The sequence below is a fragment of the Oncorhynchus gorbuscha genome, linkage group LG02 (genome assembly GCF_021184085.1).
Source record: "Oncorhynchus gorbuscha isolate QuinsamMale2020 ecotype Even-year linkage group LG02, OgorEven_v1.0, whole genome shotgun sequence".
NCBI classification, from domain to species: domain Eukaryota; kingdom Metazoa; phylum Chordata; class Actinopteri; order Salmoniformes; family Salmonidae; genus Oncorhynchus; species Oncorhynchus gorbuscha.
In genome coordinates, this window is record NC_060174.1 from 90,601,467 (window position 1) to 90,624,633 (window position 23,167).

General features: G+C 41.0%; 1 protein-coding gene across 1 annotated transcript; it reads right to left on the reverse strand.

Moving 5' to 3' along the window:
• Nucleotides 1–1,124: 1,124 nt before the first annotated feature.
• Nucleotides 1,125–17,897, reverse strand: LOC124012747 (14-3-3 protein epsilon-like). The gene is made up of 6 exons (XM_046326683.1): nt 17,676–17,897; nt 7,831–8,030; nt 7,489–7,595; nt 6,760–6,966; nt 5,285–5,421; nt 1,125–2,286 (listed from the first exon to the last, which is right to left on the reverse strand). The coding sequence occupies exons 1-6, from the start codon at nt 17,737–17,739 to the stop codon at nt 2,234–2,236; spliced, it is 768 nt and encodes a 255-aa protein (XP_046182639.1). The 5' UTR covers nt 17,740–17,897; the 3' UTR covers nt 1,125–2,233.
• Nucleotides 17,898–23,167: the final 5,270 nt, after the last annotated feature.

Consider the following 23,167-nt stretch of genomic DNA (forward strand, 5'->3'; position numbering starts at 1 on the left):
GCGCTTGCTGGACTTTCTTGAGGCACCCTGAAGCCTTCTTCACAATAATTGAACCGCTCTCCTTGAAGTTCTTGATGATCCAAAAAATGGTTGATTTAGGTGCCATCCTACTGGCAGCAATATCCTTGCCTGTGAAACCCTTTTTGTGCAAAGCAATGATGACGGCATGTGTTTCTTTGCAGGTAACCATGATTGACAGAGGAAGAACAATGATTTCAAGCACCACCCTCCTTTTGAAGCTTCCAGTCTTTTATTCCAACTCAATCACCAGCCTTGTCAACACTCACACCTGTGTTAACAAGAGAATCACTGACATGTCAGCTGGTCCTTTTGTGGCAGGGCTGAAATGCAGTGGAATGGTTTGGGGGGGATGTTCCAGTTCATTTGCATGGCAAAGAGGGACATTGCAATTAATCTGATCACTCTTCATAACATTCTGGAGTATATGCAAATTGCCATCATACAAACTGAGGCAGCAGACTGAAAATTAATATTTGTGTAATTCTCAAAACTTTTGGCCACGACTGTAGTTTCAAACGGGAATATAATTCAATAGTAGGACTGTGCTGCCCTCTAATGGCTATGTAATGATCAAGGAATATAAATCATTGTGAACGTCACCTGTACAAATAAATTTGACCAGGAGGGTGCGAAATTAAAGGATAGACAGAATGCATTTTGTAGAGCATTTATCTATGATTTTATGTCATAGCTAATAGGAAATCATGTCCGCTCTAGTAATTACATTTCTAGTTGCAACATTGTGAACATTTCACCTTATTGCATAGTGAATAGAGCTATGACCCTAAGTACAAGTAATCCGTGGGGCTGAAAACAAGATACTGTATTAGACGGCTTCCCAAAAGTGTGTATTCTGTTGCTTTTCCCCCTTTTCTTGATCCAACCTACGCACTCCAATGGAAAATGATCCACATAATGAAAACAGTTTATGCTCGGTTACTGTCAGAGCGTAAGACTCTTATTTCCTGATCAGTTCACTGAATGAGCACCTTACCCTTAGATGACAGAAACAACAGAAGGTAAACTGTCAAAGGTAAAACTTATCGGTCTCTGGCTAAAGATAGTACAGCGAATTTGAATCGAAAAATGACACCACAGGTGCATTTTAATGTAAGTTTCTTTTTTTTTATTTGAAGTTTAAATGTTAATTTCCATGCTGTGTTTCAGTAAGAAGACAGACGGGGCGTGTGGGTCCAGTCAGAATATCCAGTAGTACAAATCAGATTCAAGCTACACATACTGAACAGAAGAGAGAAAATAAGGGGGCAGGACAGAGGGAGAAAGAGAACATTCTGGAACAGAGGGGCAATACATGATAACATAAGCAGGTTTCTTTTTTTAAACAAAGTTTTTTTTACAGTGCCAATGCAAACCTGCTTTACCTCACATAAGAGAGATGGAGAAACTTCACGCTCCTTGTTTGTTTTTTTACACTGCTACAAGCCATCGTCTCTATATGTCAGCAACCAGTACAAGAGCAGCGCTAGACTGCACAACAATGTGTGGTCCATGCCTCGGACCTGAGTGGTGATCGCAAAGAAAGAGATGCTCGGGGGAAGTTCTGCTATCGTCATTGATAAGAGTCTGGCAATGAGAGGAGAAACACAAAGGGCACTTCGTTCCTTCTAAAAAGCTTTATGTCCCTTTTAAAAACAGTCAAAAGCCGCCACCATCCCTAATTTGCGACCAAAGGCTTAGACGACTAGAGTAAAGTAGCACGAAGACATCAATCAGTTCTAGAAAAAGAGTTACAGCAAACGTTTGTGTTTCAAAAATAAAGTCAGCGAGCGTGTGAACGTTGACGACTGCAGGCAAGCACACTTGGCAACTGATGACACAGCAAAAATTAAAACAAAAGTGACAAATGACTTGACCCTTACATGGCCAGGCTTGCAACAGGGGTTTTACTAATATATATATATATAGTAACACCCAGGAACAGCTCGAAGCTTCAGCTTTTATATTTTCTCTTGTGTTTAAATGCAGAAGTTATTATTTCCAATGAAATGGGCGATTTTTATCTTAGTTTTTTTATAAAAGGAAAACCAGAAGAACTGACAGACAGATAAAGAGTGATAGTGAACAAGAAAAGGGGTAAAAGAGCGAGTTGGCATCGGCATAAAAGCCGAGTTTGGGAGCTCTCACTGACACCATAGTTGGAACTGGGGCTAGCAGGCGGAGGGGAGGGGTGTCTCGTATTGGCAGTGAAGTCTCACTGGGTCTCATCCTCCACATCTTGCAGCACTTCTTTATTCTGTTCTTCACCTAAAGAGAGAGAGGCACATGTATTACATTTAATTGTATATTTTTAATCTTCATCATTCAAAGCCAGTGTCATTTTCACCACAAACATAAATGGACAAAAGCCCAGTGCCCACCCACTGTTACCATGGCAACAGGAAGGTGAGGTTTACAGTGATATGGTTTTCAGGGGAGGAGTGATTAGTAAAGATAGGTGGTGATGGGTAAGTGAGATGGGCTGAGGAAGGGAAAAGGGGATCGATACCAAGTCAGTTATACAACTGAATGATTCTTCCACATTTAATCCAACCCCTCTGAATCCGAGAGGTGCGGGGGGGGCTGCCATAATCCGCATCCACGTCTTCGGCACCCGGGGAACTGCCTTGCTCAGGACGACAGATTTTTACCTTGTCAGCTCAGGGATTCGATCCAGCACCCTTTCAGTTACTGGCCCAACACTCCAAGAACACCAGAGTCAAAGACTCCAAGATTAAGGTCCCCTAGGTATAGATCTATGATCTGCTTTCCCTCCCCCAATCATAACCTTAAAGGGATAGTGCTTTGTTTTACTAACCCAAACATAACATTTTGGCTCTGTGTGCAATGTGAAGGAAGTTCGCTGTTGTTTCAAAAAGCAATGCCATGAGCGTTACAATTATAAAATTGCCGTTTGGTTGTCAGTCTATGCCAGCAAAATGTGTGATATGAATGCCTTCGGGGTCAATGGCAGAGATAACATACACTACAAAGGCGTTGGAAAACCCACCCACAAGTCATGTTGCACAAAAAGGTACCTTAAAAACACATTGGTGGTTGGCAGGAGAATGTGCATAGTGGCATCAGAAAGTGTTCATGCCCCATGACTTATTTTGTTGTGTTACAGCCTGAATTTTAAATGTAATATATTAAGATTGTGTCACTGAACTACACAGAATAACCCATGTCAGTGGAATTTGTTTGTAGAAATTACAACCTCAAAGTGGAAATGTCTTGAGTCAATAAGTTTTCAACCCCTTTGTAATAGCAAGCCTAAATAAGTTCAGGAGTAAATGGGCTTAACAAATCACATAATTTAAATTGACTCATTCGTGTTCAATAATAGTGTTTAACATGATTTTTGATTGACCCCATCTCTGTATCCCACATACACAATTATCTGTTATAGGTCCCTCAACCGACTAGTGAATTTCAAGCACAGATTCATCCACCAAGAACAGGGAGGTTTCCAATGCCTCTCAAAGGACACCGATTGGTAGATGTGTAAAAAAAATACAAAGCAGACACTGAATAGCCCTTTGAGCATGGTGAAGTTATTAATTAGGCTTTGGATGGTTTTTTAATACCCCCAGTCACAACAAAGATACAGGAATCCTTCCTAACTCAGTTGCCAGAGAGGAAGGAAACCGCTTAGGGATTTCACAAGGCCAATTGTGATTTTAAAACAGTTAGAGTTTAATGGCTGTGATGGGAGATAACGGAAGATGGATCAACATTGTAGTTACTCCACAATACTAACAAATGACTAAAAAGAAGGAACCCTGTACAGAATTTTAAAAATCCAAAACATGCATCCTGTTTGCAATAGGGCACTAAAGTAATACTGCAAATGATGTGGCAAAGAATTTACCTTTTTTGTCCTGAATACAAAGCATTACGTTTGGGGCAAATCAAACTGAACGCGTCACTGAGTACCACTTGCTTGTCATCGGTAAGGACTAGTGAGTTCAGGACAAAAATAAATGGAATACAGCCATAAGCACATTTGAATTCATAGAGGAAAACCTGGTTCAGTCTGCCTTCCAACAGATACTAGGAGACAAATGCACCTTTCAGCAAGACAATAACCTAAAACACAAGGCCAAATCTACACTGGAGTTGCTTTAGATGTTCCTGAGTGGCCTAGTTACAGTTTTTACTTAAATATATATTTAATCCACTTTGAATTCAGGCTGTAACAAAATGTGGAATAAGTCACAGGGTATGAATGCATTCTAAAGGCACTAGTGCTAGTGTACAAACCAGTATCAACACAAATATCTATTCTTCACACGGCAAAATGTCAAACGCCTCAGTAAAGATTTGATAGCTAGCAAATGCCTTTCGGGCCACCTAGGCTGGTTGCTTAGGAATGTTTCCATAGAGATGGCACAGCCATCTACTTGGTAAGAATTAAAGCAGCAAGTCTAACAAAGGTTCAGAATCTACGAAGATCAAAAATAGAAACTATAATAAGGTGCCTAATTGGTGCCTACGAGATGCTACATGCAGTTGGTGTGGACAACATCACAGTGTTGATGTGTATCAACTGCCTGTTTGCAGATTTACGAGTGACAAACAGGGTCCCAAGGATTCGGTGTGATTACTGAGTATGTCATGTTCAGCCATAATAATAAGTGGAATACCTAAACTCTAGCCCAAACCCAGACAGACAGTGTTGGTAAAAATTGCGTTGCGTGAGTAGGACAGTGACACTAACCACACAGCACTCAAATGTTTCGCGTTCCACAACATTTTACTAGTGTGAATTAATTAACCCGGCGCTGGAAGATGCAGAGAAAAAGTGTTAGTGAAGGGCAGCAAGTCTGATTGACAAAGCAAGAGGGATGCCCAAGACAGGAGAAGGAATGGAGTGGGGGGGGGGGGGGTTGTCCTTAAGAATCTACACAGTGGAAGATGGAGACATGAGAGAGGGCCTTGAACATGAGTACATCTCAGACAGAGGGATACAGACAGTAAAAGAGAGAGGGGTGAAATGGAAAGATAGAGAAATAGACAAAAGAGCTGGAGAAAGAGAGTGAGCGCTGCTGAGGTTAGAGAAAAACCACTGTGCTGAGGAGAGAAGATAAAGGATGGGTGTGGTCAACTCTCCAACCCTAAGAGCACACAGCACTAGACCAGCAGTGTGTGCTGTCAATAGGTGGAAAACATCCATCCTCCACATGACCACAGACGCTGGAGTGGGTTTTAGTCCTTGAACTGTATTGTTCTACATATAATAGGTGAAGAAGCATGGAACGCTCACCATCTCCCTGCATATCTGAAGTCCATAGTGTCAGGTTGTCGCGTAGCAACTGCATGATGAGTGTGGAGTCCTTGTAGCTCTCCTCGCTCAGCGTGTCCAGTTCTGCAATGGCATCGTCAAATGCCGCCTTCGCCAACCTGAGGGCAACAGCGTGGGCAGAGAGGGAGTGTCAAAGGTTGGATTTTACAGTGTGTCCGAGTCACATCAACAATTTGCTGAACATTAGTCAACATGTATGGAGCATACAATAACATGTCTTGATAAATTAAAAACATATATATTATATTGTATTACTAGCCAGAACATCAGGTGACTTCCATGTACTGTATAGGAGAGACAATTGCATGCCCAGTCTGAAATATAGGCATGGGCAGCATATCGTATAAACCATCTATCAGGATATTTGGAAAAAGCCATGGGATGGTTTTTCAAAACTGTTGAAACTATTTCTTTGAACTTTTCCAATAAATTGTTATATTTGTAGATACTTTCAAGTTTTAAGTTTTAAGGCAATTTTAACAATACGTTAGGACATAAAGCAGACTGCGGTTTTATGTCACCGTTCACTTTATAAAGCTTACCAGTAGCTCCCCAGAACAGAAAGAGCCAACCAGGTGTTTGTTTGGAAATAGCACAACGGGAGAAAGGAAGCTGGTGAGTCCATAACGTTATATATGCATCTGCGAGTCTGTGTGCGGCGCACGAGGTCATACAATTCACTACTAAGTTCTGTACAGCTGACATTTTTCCCCCGGTGCTTCCAACTAGCATTTAAATTGTTCTCCCATCTGCTCCGTGTACACATGCTGCCCTTCCTTCAAAGGATGCATCAATGTTTTTCATTTGCACAATCTCCTGTTCAAGTTCGCTTGTAAATGTCCACACTCACCAAAAATGACATTTGGTAGCTACTTGCTATGCTTGTATAACTTTGATCTGGATTTGCTAGTCTTTGCAATTAATTGATGTTCAGTTTTGCTGTTTGTTTGTGCTAATTTTGTTTGCATTCTGGTAATAGAAGCCCAATGGCATTTTGTTGTATTTTAACACCCACAGGTACCTGGCACATTTTTATATCGTCATAACGTCCTTCTCTCCAGTAATGCCAGTAATACAATAAATCCCAGGATGAGAGAAGGACGTTATGACGATATAAAATGTGGATACCGCCCAAGCCTAGTAGACATGATGCAGCACTAGATAAGGTCTAAAAAACCTAATCAAATCAAAACTCAATCTGTTTCTTTGAAAATGTTAATAAAAGACTAGCACCTGGTACTGCAGAAAAACACTCCGTAAGGCATAGCCAGAATTCTTTAAAAAAAATGTTTTTCTAAAATACTCTAATGCTTGTGCATTATTACACACTCACAATCGCTTTCTATTTCAAACATCTTGCAATGGCGCGTAGATGAGGGAGATGGGAGAGTGAAAAGACGAGAGAAGAGTGGGGAGAGAAGATGAGGGGGGCCCACCTGCATGCGCGGTCGGGGGAATTGAGGATTTCATAATAAAATACGGAGAAGTTGAGCGCCAGTCCCAGACGGATAGGGTGTGTCGGTGGGAGTTCGATCATGGCGATGTCGCTTGCAGCTTTGTACGCAACCAAGCTGTTCTCTGCCGCCTCCTTTCGGTCGTTGCCCGTGGCAAACTCTGCCAGGTACCTGTGATAGTCTCCCTTCCTGAGGGAAAAGGGAGAACGAGACTTATTTCAACCTCACAAAACATTCAATCAATCCATGGTCTGCATATGTTAATATATGAATATTCTTAACAGACAAGCATGGCTTGTGGGTTGAGAAAATACTGCATAATTCTATGAATGAACCCCATGTACAAAAGGGTCTTACTGTCATGCAGCCCTTGAAACTGGTGTGGACACAAGACTACTCCTTGACCAGGACTAGACTTGCTAGAGAGACTAGCCCTGCGTCCCAATATTCCACATTTACTCTGAAGTATGCACTCCCCTATTTGGATTTAAAAGGATTGGTGTAAGATCCCTTGCTTACACCAATTGTGTGCTTTTAAATTCATGTGGGGTAACGCACAAGTGCACAGTTCAGGGAAAAGGGTGAACCATTGAGAAGCAGATGTTCACACAGCGCAGAGACTTTTCTCATGTTACTAGAACAGTCAGGGCATAGATATTAGCTGATGTGCGCTAAATCGTTTTTCAAAAGCTGTCCCATCCGCAGACGTACATTTTGTAGTAGAAAACCTTCGATTCTCCAGTGTTTGCTGCTGGAATGAGGTGCTTGTCCAGTACATCCAGAATGTCATTACAGATTGATTTCAGCTCAGTCTCCACCTGCAGAGCAGACAAAACACACAGCACCTGTTGGCAACAAACTCGAGGACAAAAACACCACTCAACATTAATGTAAAAAAACGACCTCTAAAAATTAAACACTTTTTTTTAAAGGCCCCAAGATATAAACCTCTACTTTGAAAGGAGCCACACACCATCCTTAGCTAACCAACATCTCAACATCTAGCCGGCTTTATCAGGGTTCTCCTCTACTACCACCATCCACGTGGCTCACCGTTTGCCTGTATTCCCGGATCATCTTCAGTTTGTCTTCGCCCCCTTTGCTCTCCTCCTTCTGTTCAAGGCTGCTGATTATCCTCCAGGACGCTCTTCTGGCTCCGATCACGTTCTTGTAAGCCACCGACAGCAGGTTCCGCTCCTCCACCGTCAGCTCCACGTCCATGCCCGCCACGTTCTTCATGGACTCCACCATTTCTGACAGAGAGAGAAAAGACTGAACCTAAACCATCAAACACCCTGCCTTCAATAAGTTACGAACAATTTGTTCTGTTCTGGATTGTGTCCGTTTTTTGCTGGCAGCAATCACACAAGAACATAGAAAATCTGGAAATGTAGATTTTGGCTACGGGATAGATCAATTTATATTATGTATGAATGGAGGAAATGTTCAGAAAGCAGGAATTCCTGATTAATAAAGTCAAATTACATCCCTGACTGAGAATACACCGCTGCTACACTGTTGTTATCTATGCATAGTCACTTTAATAGCTCTACCTACATGTACATATTACCTCGACTAACCGGTACCCCTCTGTAAATATAGTCTCGCTATTGTAATTTTACTGCTGCTCTTTAATTACTTGTTATTTTAATTCTTATTTTTCTAAATGCATTGTTGGTTCAGTGCTCATAAGTAAGCATTTCACTAAGGTCGACACCAGTGGTATTCGGCGCATGTGATGAATATTATTATTTTATTTGTCATTGCCAATCTCTACGTTCAATATGCGATGGATTTACAGCAGAGTTGCTCATTGGTTGTTGGAAATAACATTAATATTTTCCATGAAAACATGTGGAGCCTCAGGAAATTGTTTGACTTTGTTATGAATTCAAATTTTAAACATTTAGCTAAACATGTTGCATTTTGAGGCCTAAAATCAAAACTAATACATTTGGAGGTTGGAATGCCCACGTGGATACCGACGTGTTCTGTGGAGAAAATGATGAAAATAATGAAACTGTGATTGGAGGATAGCTCTGAGGGGGATTAAATCCTGTTCTCCTCAAGCTCAATTATAGAACGTTCATATTCAAATATCACAGAAAGGCGAGTCTCTTCAGCATATGACATGGAGTAGAATAGCTAAAGATTCGATGCTCGACTACCAGTGCCCGGGAAGAGCAGCGGTACTAAGGTATCTCTACAGAGTAAGACCACTTGACCCGTGACGTCGATGAGTGGGCTAGAGCCGTGCTCAGACAGTGACACCACTCTGGATTGACACAATTTTTAAAAAGGTAGGACAGGGAAATTAAACAAACAAGATTTCAGGATATACAGTGCTTTCAGAAAGTATTCATACCCATTGCTGCGTTACAGCGTAAATAAATAAAAATAGGTTACATGTATTTTTTCTCACCCATCTACACACAGTACTCTATAATGACAAAGTGAAAACATGTTTTTAGAAATTTTTACCAATTTATTGAAAATAAAATACAGAAATCTAATTTATATAAGTATTCAGATCTTTTAAAAACATTACTTTGTAGAAGCACCTTTGGCAGCAATTACAGCTGTGAGTGTCTGGGTAAATCTAAGAGCTTTCCACACCTGGATTGTGCAACATTTGCCCATTTTTATTTTCAACATTCTTCAAGCTCTGTCAAATTGGTTGTTGATCGTTGCTAGACAACCATTTTCATGTCTTGCCATAGATTTTCAAGTAAGTCAAAACTAACTTGACCACTCAGAAACATTCATTGTCTTCTTGGTAAGCAACTCCAGTATAGATTTGGCCTTGTGCTTTAAGTTGTAGTCCTGCTTAAAGATGAATTAATCTCCCATTCTGGTGGAACACAGACAAGGTTTTCATCTAGGATTTTGCCTGTGCTTAGCTCCATTATGTTTCTTTTTTTTTATCCTGAAAAACTCAGTCCTTAACGATTACAAGCACACCCAGGATGCAGCCATCACTACTCTTGAAAATATGGCGAGTGGTTCTCAGTAATATGTTGTATTTGCCCCAAATTTAAACACTTTGTATTCAGGGCAAAACCACATTTTTTTTGCAGTATTACTTTAGTGCCTTGTTGCAAACAAACAAACTGCACATTTTAGAATATTTGTATTATGTACAGGCTTCCTTTTCAATCTGTCAATTATGTTAGTTTTGAGGATGTTCTTGATTGATCATCAGTTCTCCTATCACAGACAAACTATGTAACCTTTTTAAAATAACCGTTGGCCTCGCGCTGAGCGGTATCCTTCCTCTTCGGCAAGGAGTTAGGAAGGACGCCTGTATGGTTGTAGTGACTGGGTGTATTGATACACCATCCAAAGTGTAATTAATAACTTAACTATGCTCATTGGAAAACCTCCTTGGCCTGTGGTTGAAATACACTGCTCAACTTAGGGACCTTACAGATAATTGTATGTGTGGGGTTCAGAATCAAGTTAAATACTCTGTTTGCAAACAGAGTGAGTCCATGCAACTTGTGAAGCTTTTCAAAACATTTTCAAAACGTCTAACTAGTGCACAGCAACTCTGCTGCCCTGACACTTGATGTGTCTATAAAAAAAACTAACATTGTTAACTGTTCACCCCATTAATCAAGGAAAGAGGAATACTACTCCATCTCTGGGGGGGATGACAGGCATGACAGAGGTGGGTTGGGGGCAGAGGAGTTACCACCACCATTACAACTCCACATTGGAATTCGTTCAGGTCTGTTGAGTGCCCAGGACCACTGAGGCTGGGGGCAGTGTATAAGTGCACTTCGTCAAAGAGGCAGCGGAAAGGAGGGGAAGGATTCAAAAGTAAATGAGCAGTCTCTGCAAAGATACCCACTAAGAAGATAGCCCGTCTGAGCCATTTGCACAAACATTGGGGCTGGATGACTCGTCTGAGCTGGAGAGAGGGGTTACGTAAGAGAATGGCGCACTGGTGCCTCGTCTCCTCCCGTCCTTATGTCAGGGGGGGCTGCATAGGCACATACCACCAGCTCGTACACCCCCACCCCACCTACCCCAGCTATACTATCCGCCTTGCACATTCCTCTGTGCCAAAGGGGGCTCCCGGAGGAATGGCCTGTTCCACAGCAGGCCTGGGGGGGGGGGGGGGGGGGGGTCAGTCTGGCTCTGAGCCCCTACAGGGGATTGTCCCCTTTCAGGAGGCCTAACGACAGGAGGGGTTGGGGGTGTCGCCTCTCTCAACAGTGGCTAGAGCTGGTAGAGAACAGTATCCTGTTTCAGAGCAGAGCAAAAGAGACCAGACTGCCTGGCCCGTGTGTACCGCTGGTGAATCTTTGTTAATAGAATCTAGAAAACTGAAATCAGCAACTAATGGTATGCCATTGTATAGAGTAGCATTCAGACACCTTGACATCTACATTTTGTTACAGCCTTATTCTAAAATCAATTAAATAAATGTTTTTCCTCAATCGTGGGGAGAAAGGCCTTGGTCAGGGAAGTGAGGGAGGGACAGGGAGACTAGTCAGGATCGAGGGAGAGATGAACACAGCAAAGTACAGAGAGATCCATGATGAAAGCCTGCCCCAGAAAGCTCAGGACCTCAGACTGGGACGAAGGTTCACCTTTCAACAGGAAAACAACCCTAAGCACACAGCCAGACAACGCAGGAGTGGCTTCAAAGTCTCTGAAAGTCCTTGAGTGGCCCAACCAGAGCCCGGAGTTAAACCCAATCGAACATCTCTGGACAGACCTGAAAATAGCTGTGCAGCGACGCTCACCATCCAACCTGACAAGAGCTTGAGAAGAGCTTGAGAAGAGAAGAATGAGAGACCTCCCCAAATACAGGTGTGCCAAACTTGTAGCATCATACCCAAGAAGACTTGAGGCTGTAATCACTGCCAAAGGTGCTTCAACAAAGTACTGAGTAAAGGGTCTGAATTTTGAATTTTGTATACATTTGCATATATATATATATATATTATTTTTTACACAGTTATTTAATATTTATTTAACTAGGCAAGTCAGTTAAGAACACATTCTTATATTCAATGACGGCCTAGGAACGGTGGGTTAACTGCCTCGTTCAGGAGTGGTTGTTTCCCTTGCTCTGCATGGGTAACGCTGCTTCGAGAGTGGCTGTTGTCGTTGTGTTCCTGGTTCGAGCCCAGGGAGGAGCGAGGAGAGGGACGGAAGCTATACTGTTACACTGGCAATACTAAAGTGCCTATAAGAACATCCAATAGTCAAAGTTTAATGAAATACAAATGGTATAGAGGGAAATAGTCCTATAATAACTACAACCTAAAACTTCTTACCTGGAAACATTGAAGACTCATGTTAAAAGGAACCACCTGCTTTCAAAATGTTCTCATGTTCTGAGCAAGGAACTGAAACGTTAGCACATATTGCACTTAACTTTCTTCTCCAACACTTTGTTTTTGCATTATTTAAACCAAATTGAACATGTTTCATTACTTGAGGCTAAATTGATTTTATTGATGTATTATATTAAGTTAAAATATGTTTTCATTCAGTATTGTAATTGTCATTATTACATATAAATAAAAATACTTAATTTTTTAAATAAATCAGACGATTTTAAATCGGTATGGAATTTTTGGTCCTCCAATAATCGGTATCTGTGTTGAAAAATCATAAATCGGTCGACCTCTAGTCTGAATACTTTCTGAATGCACTGTATAACCCAACGACACTAGTCGGAGAGGAGCATGAACTAACTGTTACTGATTCTATGGTGAATGCCGAGTAAATAGAAGCTTTCTAGCTAAATAAAAGTGGACAATGACGGAAGCTGTGCAATATTGCTACGTTTTGATGCGAGTTGTCACCTGTCAGGACTGGTCCAAATTAAGGGGCCACAGTTCCGGTCTGGAAGCACACTTGACTGCACCTACAGTATTGCTTCGGTACTGCAGTTTAACTACATCACGGTCGAGAAAGGTAATTACCGTCGACAGCCCCATAGAGACGTCAAATTTTTAAATGCCTAACAAGACATTAGTCATCACCTTTGGGAGAAAAAAACATGCATTAACTTACTCAAATTGTCGCCCAGGCCACTCACAGCCAAAGATATTAACATTTTATATTCATGCTCTGAGGTCATGACCCCAGTTCGCCAAGGGAAGTGCCGATTGGCTTGTTGAGCTCTCCACATGCTCTGACAGAGTTCCTGGAGCATGTGTGCGACATACTGCTGTCTTTTCAGTGCGCACTGAGTGCTTGAGTGCAGGCGGAGTAATCTCAGTAAGGAAGATGGCTACAACTCCGGAACTGCGTATGTGAATGTGATTAGATTACATTGAAAACAAGGGTTGGCCATATTTGAGGCGGTCTCGTTCTTATTATACCTCAGTGGTCCAAATTCACATTTCGCCACCCGCATCTAACTAGCTGAGAGTACCTGACGCTGTTCATTGAGTGTTATTGCTAGCCAAATCCCTAGGACATCCTTAAACTAAACCCTAACCATAACCAAACCCGAGCCTTAGCCAGTGATGTTATCAGGTTAACCATTAAATGGGTTAGCCGCCAAAAACACATTTGACCGGTCATGCTTATCGGTCTATAGGTAAATTAGCATACTTTAGTGAAATTAAATTGGTAGGTGTATTTTTGTTAGTCATGCATGTATCTTATCACACACGCACAGCATACAGAGCCTAGCTGACCATCACCTGTAAGACAGCACGAAAGTAGCTCTTCGCTGGAGTGAAAGTGATTTTGTAAGCCCAGTCATTGCACAACAAGCAACTCTAAATGCAATTGGGTGATAAAGGAGCTATTTTAATTTCTCAACTCGTAATTAAAGCACGCCTCCGATTTGCCAATCGAGTGCGAAGGCTATCAGCGCATCACCTACCATTTTGCAATGTGAGCTTGAGGCAGTAATTGTCTGAAAGCTGAACCTTTTACTTTACTTCAAATAATGTGGCATGGCTTACCTTGCAAAAATCTATCCATAGAAACAGAGGCATTTTTTTTAAGACTTCCTGATGCCATTAACTAGTATTTCTCTCCTGTTCTGTTGGTTTTCATATCAACTTCTGTTGTCCAGAAGCAAAAAGGCACAACCCTAGTCATATTAGCAACCCACCCTGGTTTCTGAGATTTTCATCATCGTCACATATGGAACATTAACCAGTTAATGAGGGTCAGTTACTTGGCAGCAAAATGTACAGATATGTGCATCCCTAACGCTTACTGTTAGCATTTCACACTGAACAAAAATATAAAATGCTGAAATAAAATATCCCAGAATGGTCCATAAGCACAAAAAGCTTCTCAAATGTTGTACATCCCTGTTAGTGAGCATTTCTCCTTTGCCAAGATAATCCATGCGCCGGTCAGGTGCATCATATCAAGAATCTGATTAAACAGCATAATCATTACACAAGTGCACCTTGTGCTGGGGACAATATAGGCCACTAAAATGTGCAGTTTTGTCACCTGACAACTTCACAGAAGTCTCAAGTTTAGGGAGTGTGCAATTGGCATGCTGATTGCAGGAATGTCCACCAGAGCTGTTGCCAGAGAACTGAACAATAATTTCTCTACCATAAGCCACCTCCATCATTTTAAAGAATTTGGCAATACATCCAACCGGCTTCACAACTGCAACCATGTGTATGGCGTCGTGTGGGCAAGCAGTTTGTGGATGTCAACCTTGTGAAGAGAGTGCCTGGCCCATGGTGGCAGTGGGGTTATTGTATGGGGAGGCATAAGCTACGGACAATGAACACAATTGCATTTTATCAGTGCCAATTTGAATGCACAGATACCGTGACGAGATCCTAAGGCCCACTGTCGTGCTATTCATCCGCTACAATCACCTCATGTTTCAGCGTGAGAATGCACGGCCCCATGTCGCAAGGATCTGTATACAATTCCTGGAAGCTGACCATTTCCCAGTTCATCCATGGCCTGCATACTCACCAGACATGTCACCCATTGAGCATGTTTGGGATGCTATGGATCGACATGCACAACAGCATGTTCCAGTTCAAACCAACAACCAACATTCGCACAGCCATTGAAGAGGAGTGGGACAACATTCTACAATCAACAGCCTGATCAACTCATTGCAAAGGAGCTGCATTAGGCAAATGGTGGTCACAACAGATACTGTTTTTCTGATCAAAGCTCCTACCTCTTTTCGTTACGGTATCTGTATTCAGTCATGTGAAATCCATATGAATTTATTTCAATTGACTGATTGCCTTATATGAACTGAATGTAACTCAGGGCCATCCCAAGAATCCCGGACAGCAAGGACCATTCACTAAGGCCTGCAGTGAGAGGCAGTGCTTTGCCAGTGGCTAATTTTGTGATGGATGTTTTTCCTTTCAAGTGACTACTACCAGAACTACAACTTACAGCCGTACTATCAATGAAAACAGCTAAATACCAAATAAAACACTGCAAAACTTCCGGGAACACTTGTGAAACAGACCAAGCCGGGGTTTTAGAAGTCAATGAGAGAAGGGGAAATTCTTCCTTTGTTCTTCATTTTCGCAAAGTCTAAAGCCACAACCTAGATTTGAGCCAATGTATTAACTAGCTGAACATGTTATTTCTCCAATCTCATGAAAGTGACAACTGACATGTTTTCATTTGTCACCAAATTTATATTTAAGGAGTGCCTCTGATTTGAGGGCCTGTACATGCAGTTTGGTGCGAGATGACCATTAGAAACACGTCATTGGGTCTACACATGAGCTTAGCAAGTAAACTCCGCCATGACATTGCCTAGAAGTGTGCTCTGGGATTTCTATTGGAGAAGCAGTTTTAGCCTAATACCTTGAAAATGTGTCCTGTTGTTTTCCAGCTGGCTTGCATGAGGCTTCTGAGCCTAGGCAATATATTTGTTGGAATCAGTGCAGTTCATCCTCCTTTCCCTACAATAACAGTTTTCCACATTTAAAAAATATTTGTGGTGCTCCTAAATTGTCTGTGGTGCTTACATTCATGTTTTTTCCTCCAACTTAAAAAATCTTTAGAGGTGTGGTACCTTGACTGTTTATACCGATCTAAAACACAAATCTGCAATGCTTTAGGCGAGAAAGAAGCAGTTAAATGCCAGAGAAAGATGTGACCGATGCACATGGGAATAATCTCTGGTTTGTCTCTGCCATTCAGAAACTGAGATATGATCTTCTAAAGTTGGAGTCAAAAATAGTAAGACTTGTGTGAATGTTGCCATCAATTGAACTAATCACTTTCTGTAAAAGAGAATGTTTAATTAAATTGAGGGCTCATAAATTATCATAAAACATTTGGTAGCTGAATAACATTTAGGGAAATTGAGTCTAGACTTTATTTTTGTTATCCATTATTACTATTATATAGCCAACCTAAAATATGTCACGAGTCTTGCAAAACTATATAGAAATGCGCTTCAAAACACAAGAGTTCCTCAAATTAAACCAAATTTGACAGATAACAAAATATTACAGAAAATGATAACTACCTACCTAGATTTGACTACAGCATTAAAACAGTGTTGCTCTATTGTAGAAGTATTTAAACCCCACTAAGGGCCAATGAATGATTAGTACAACAGTTATTTGATGTGGACACCCTTGTAAGCCAGAAGCCAAGTAACTAACCCAAGCTTGCCATGTCAAAGCCTGTAACATTGTAACCATACTTGTATGTTAGCACGTGTTATCCAACTTGCACTACTAATAAAAAAATAATCGACAAATGAGACAACAGCTCATTTGTCAAGGTACTGACTGGCTAGCTGAAACGTGTTGCACTGACTGGCTTGGGAAAATGTAATGAGCCACCATTAGCTATCCCTTTAACAACCACACCCACTCGGCTTGCCAGGGACTGCGTTCTTTCCACAGTTAGGCTAATACCTTATTAGCCTATCTAGCTAGCTATAACATTATACAAAACTGACAGCTAATGTTAGCGTGTTGAGTTTAATGTTCGCTTGCTAGCTAAGTTAGCTAGCTAACTACATGGCTCTGACGTTAGCTATCTAAATAGCGAAATGGCTCTGGTCGGGAGCTAATGTTAATTGGCTCTGGTTGATATACTGTTTAGCCAATCATGTCAAGGCAACAGTTAGCCAACTGGCGTCTAGAATAGAAAACTAATAACAAGAGTTACCCAACGTGTACCAGCTACTGTAGATAGCTAACTACATGTGTTGCAGAAAACCCGAAACCCAACCCACAAAGCTCTGTTGTCGCAATTGCGTTTGACAGCCTGTGTGCGCACACACACGATAGAAAGTTAGCTAGCGTCAAGACCAACTAACTAGCTAGATTAACCAAGCTGTAGTTTCTTATACTGTCACAATAACTATTTCACCATAAATCAGCCAATTATTTTAGCTAGCTAACAAATTAGCTTGCTGTAACTCATCATCATGGTAGCTAAAGTTGTACAGTAGCTAACGTCTCCTTTATGCATATTATAAAACAGTTATTAGCCATTGTACCACATCTAACGTTGCTATCAGGCTATAGTTTAATAGTTAGCAATATTAGCTACAATAGAACAGCTAGTTAACGTTAGTTGTATATCCATTGAGGGCCAACAACGACGTCGGAACTTCGGCACCACCAGCAGAAATAACCAACGGGTTTCAATAAAGTAACTAGTTATAGCGTATACTGAATGACACATGCTAACGCTGAATGCCCAAAAACACAGTCATACACGTGTTAGACATTATTTCTAACTAACATTATTCAGTCAAACAAAACCACTTCTCTAAACGTTAAATGACTAGTTCGGAAACCCTCTTCTCCGCCATTTTGTCTACTACGATCTCTCACTAACCATCTTCAACCCACCTCGAAGCCCCCCGTTAGTAGAGTACGGGGGGACAAGCGAATGAGACTGAGGCATACTCCGCATTGACGGTATATCTCAGCCCTTACCATCGTATCTTTCAGCTTGTTCGGCGAGTTTGGCCTGGTATACTAAATGCTCTCGATCTGCCATGGTGTTTGGGGTCGGACTGTCGATGGAGAGCGGATCGAACTTGTGTATGTCTGTCTCAGTCGGCGGTTCTTAGTGGAGCAACTGCAGCGTCCCCACTCTCTAGCTACCGGTAGCAGCAGCACTGGTGTAAAGATGGCGTCGGAACTCCATCCGGGACACCAACGCAATCCATGACGCCACCGTGTACCAATTTACATATCTTTATGACGTCTAACTGTAATCCAAAAATCTGTTGAAAGATAATGTGATACACATATTACTATTAAAAATATGTTGTTATAATATAATAATTTCAGCATGATAGTAGTGTGTATAGTTCACACACCAGTCATTCACATTTTTGTATTAGGCTCTGGTTGACACCTTTGACCAGTGATGGGGAAACGAAGCTTCCTGATGCTGAGTCTTTCCAGCAAATTGTGTTGAAAATAGGTTCAATACGTTGGCTTTGGTCAACAGTGTACACTAGTGCCACCTGCTGGTGAAAATAAATTAGAGCAGACAAATTATTATAGAAGATGTCCCACATGCTGTAGCGAGTGCACAGAATAGCCTTTTTGTCTTCAACCAAAACCAATAAGGTTTGACAAAATGAAGCTTGGGACTTCATTGATCACGTGTTTCTAATAAAGTGATATAGGCATAGGCACACTGCTTTGAAGTAAACAGCTTAGCGATTTCGATGCATGACCTTTGACCAGACAGACAAACAACTCCTTATCATTGCTGGAATCCATAATGTTATTATAATCAGATTATTTAAAATCAGATTCGGTACAGACAACCCCAGACCCAACTCATCAGAATGCCTCCACCCCATGACCTAACTGGCAATTTAGATCACTCTGATGTGGTCCTGATGATGGAAAAAAGGGTCAGTGTGTTGTCTTTTATTATACAATTATAAAGATATACAGTTGAAGTCAGAACTTTAAATACACCTGAGCCAAATACATTTAAACTCAGTTATTCACATTTCCTGACATTTAATCAGAGTAAAAATTCCTTGTCTTAGGTCAGTTAGGATCACCACTTTATTTTAAGAATGTGAAATGTCAGAATAATAGTAGATATAATTATTTATTTCAGAATTTCTTTCTTTCATCACATTTCCTGTGGGTTAGATGTTTACATACTAATTGAGTGTATTTGGTAGCATTGCCTTTGATTTGTTTAAAAATGTTGGGTAAAATGTTGGGTAACCTTCCACAAGCTTCCCACAATAAGTTGGGTAAATTTTGGCCCATTCCTCCTAACATACCTGGTGTAACTGAGTCAGGTTTGTAGGCCTCCTTGCTCACACATGTTTTTTCAGTTCTGCCCACAAATTTTCAATAGGATTTAGGTCAGGGCTTTGTGATGGCCCCTCCAATATCTTGACTTTGCCACAACTTTGGAAGTATGCTTGGGGTCATTGTCCATTTGGAAGACCAATTTGCGACCAAGCTTTAACTTCCTGACTGATGTCTTGAGATGTTGCTTCAATATATTCACATAATTTTCCTTCCTCATGATGCCATCTATTATGGTAAGTGCACCAGTCCCTCCTGCAGCAAAGCACCCCCACAACATGATACTGCCACCCCCGTGCTTCACGGTTTGGATGGTGTTCTTCGGCTTGCAAGCCTCCCCCTTTTTCCTCCAATGGTCATTATGGCCAAATAGTTCTATTTTTGATTCATCAGACCAGAGGACATTTCTCCGAAAAGTATGATCTTTGTCCTCATGTGCAGTTGCAAACCGTAGTCTGGCTTTTTTATGGTGGTTTTGGAGCAGTGGCTTCTTCCTTGCTGAGCAGCCTTTCAGGTTATGTCGATATAGGACTCGTTTTACTGTGGATATAGATACTTTTCTACCCGTTTCCTCCAGCATCTTCACAAGGTCCTTTGCTCTTGTTCTGGGATTGATTTGCACTTTTCGCACCAAAGTTCGTTCATCTCTAGGAGACAGAACGCATCTCCTTCCTGAGCGGTATGACGGCTGCGTGGTCCCATGGTGTTTATACTTGCTTACTATTGTTTGTACAGATGAACGTGGTACCTTCAGGCGTTTGGAAATTGCTCCCAAGGATGAACCAGACTTGTGGAGGTCTACAATTTTTTGTCTGAGGTCTTGGCTGATTTCTTTTGATTTTCCAATGATGTTAAGCAAAGAGGCACTGAGTTTGAAGGTAGGCCTTGAAATACATCCACAAATACACCTCCAAATGACTCAAATTATGTCAATTAGCCTATCAGAAGCTTCTAAAGCCATGACCATTTTCTGGAGTTTTCCAAGATGTTTAAAGCACAGTCAACTTAGTCTATGTGAACTTCTGACCCACTGGAATTGTGATACAATGAATTATAAGTGAAATAATCTCTGTAAACAATTGTTGGAAAAATTTATTGTGTCATGCACAAAATAGATGTCCTAACCGACTTGCCAAAACTATAGTTTGTTAACAAGAAATTTGTGGAGATTTAATGACTCCAATCCTAGTATATGTAAACTTCCGACTTCAACTGTATACAGTACCAGTCAATTGTTTGGTCACGCCTACTCATTCAAGGGTTTTTCTTTTTGAAATAACACATATGGAATCATGTCATAACCAAAGAAATGTTAAACAAATCAATATACTTATATTTAAGATTCTTCAAAGTAGCCACCCTTTGCCTTGATGACAGCTTTGCACACTCTTGGCATCATCTCTACCATCTTCACCTGAGATTCTTTCCAAAAGTCTTTCGTTCAAATATTTTTTGGGAACACACACAAGAATGGTGTATAGGTATAAAAGACAAGTATGCAAATCTTATCTAAACATAAAAGAGCAGACAGAAACAACAAGACCCAAAGTTCCAGGAACAAAACAAATATTACAAAACAAGACATACAGAACAAGGACATGTAGAAAGTAAGGGGGTATCCCCCCCTATTCCCCCTATCCCTCTCGCGCCTGCTCAGGTGGCGGGGCAAGCACATGCTGCCCAAAAGTTGATTAAAATATTACAATTGGAGTGTGTTACAATATACAAATTCACAGCACCGACTGGTCCAAGTAAGAGAGGAAAGGCTGCCAGATTTGATCAAATGTTGATAATTCATTGTACAGAATACATCTAATTCTTTCTAATTGTACAGTGTTTGCCAATTCCCTGAGCCATAATTTGGTGGAGGGGGGTTCCCTCCTTTTCCAAAACAGCAAGATAATTTTTTTGCTGAAATGAGACAGTAAGAGATGAGTTGTTTTGGGGGGTTGGTTTATCCGTTTAGGGAATCAGACACTCCCAGGATTATTAGGTGCGGGTCTGGGTCTATTAAAGTCTCCAGAACTTCAGAGAGGATAAAAGCAAGATACAGCATCGCAAGATTATATTGCTAAGCAATGCCGGTCTAAACATAAACCATCAGCAATTGACAAAGAGAGCAGTACATTTACATATTGTGGGTTAGGAGATCGGAACGAGGATTTTACTCAATTAAACGTACCCCCCAATCAAAAAATACAAACTATATATTTTTTTATATATATATACAGTGCCTTGCGAAAGTATTCGGCCCCCTTGAACTTTGCGACCTTTTGCCACATTTCAGCCTTCAAACATAAAGATATAAAACTGTATTTTTTTGTAAAGAATCAACAACAAGTGGGACACAATCATGAAGTGGAATGACATTTATTGGATATTTCAAACGTTTTTAACAAATCAAAAACTGAAAAATTGGGCATGCAAAATAATTATTACAGATTAGGATAGGAAACACTCTAAAGTTTCCAAAACTGTCAAAATATTGTCTGTGGGTATAACAGAACTGATATTGCAGGCGAAACCCTGAGAAAAATCAAACCAGGAAGTGGCTGCTATTTTGAAAACTCCATGTTCCATAGTCTCCCATTGCTCCATTTAAAGGGATATCAACCAGATTCCTTTTCCTATCACTTACTCAGGGTGTCAACAGTCTTCACACATAGTTTCAGGGTTTGGGTTTGAAGAATGAGCGTGAACGACCACATTGCGTAAGTGGATAGGTGGGGGCTCTCAGAGTGAATTAAGCGCAAAAGAGAAAGGCGGCCATTGTTACTCCCGGTCCTAGTGAAAAGCCAACTGTCCCGGTTTATATATTATCGAATAGATATTTGAAAAACACCCTGAGGATTGATTATAAAAAACGTCTGACATGTTTCTGTGGACATTATGGATATAATTTGGAATTTTTGTCTGCGTTGTCGTGACTGCTCTTTCCGGTGGATTCCTGGGCATAACGCACCAAACTAACGGAGGTATTTGGATATAAAAAATATCTTTATGGAACAAAAGGAACATTTGTTGTCTAACTGGGAGTCTCGTGAGTGAAAACATCCCAAGATCATCAAAGGTAAACGATTCATTTGATTGCTTTTCTGATTTTCGTGACCAAGTTACCTGATGCTAAGTGTACTTATTGTTTTGTCGAGCGATCGATAAACTTACACAGACGCTTATTGCTTTCGTTGTAAAGCATAATTTCAAAATCTGAGACGACAGGTGGATTAACAAAAGGCTAAGCTGTGTTTCTAGTAATATTATTTGACTGTGGCGTATGCTATTCAGCGTTGCTGTTGGACAATTAACCCAGATCCGGCATGAGAGGTTAAAAATCATACAATGTGATTTTCTGGATTTTTGTTTTAGATTCCGCCTCTCACAGTTGAAGTGTACCTATGATTTAAAAAATTACAGACCTCTACATGCTTTGTAAGTAGGAAAACCTGCAAAATCGGTAGTGTATCAAATACTTGTTCTCCCCACTGTATATATATATATATATATATATATATACACATACATACATACATAATATATATACACATACATACATATACACACAAAAAAATATATATACATATAGTATTCATACACACACATAGACACATACACACATATATACATACCCCAAAATAATGATCTACACTAACTTAAAATATACACATACTGTAATGCCCGGGGTGTAGTGGAGGAAGGAGTCAGACGCAGGAGACAGAGAAACAACCGTGACATACAGGCGTGTACAATGAGTACACATAAAACAATCCCGCACACCCAGCAGGCGGGCCGTCTGGCTAATAAAGCCCAACTAATAAACCTAATTAACAACAGATGTAACTAATAAACAGACAAGGAGGGGGAGGAAAAGATCAGTGGCAGCTAGTAGGCCAGTGACAACAACCACCGAGCGCCACCCGAACGGGAAGGGGAGCCACCTTCGGTAGGAGTCGTGACAGTACTCCCCCCCCTGAGGCGCGGCTCCCGCAGCGAGCTGACACCGGCCTCGAGGGCGACCCAGAGGGCGAGGCGCAGGGCGATCCGGATGGAGGCGATGGATAATAATGTAAGAATTGAAAAATAAATAACGAAACAAAAAAATGTGGGAATATAAGTATATCCATCCGAAAGTGTCAATT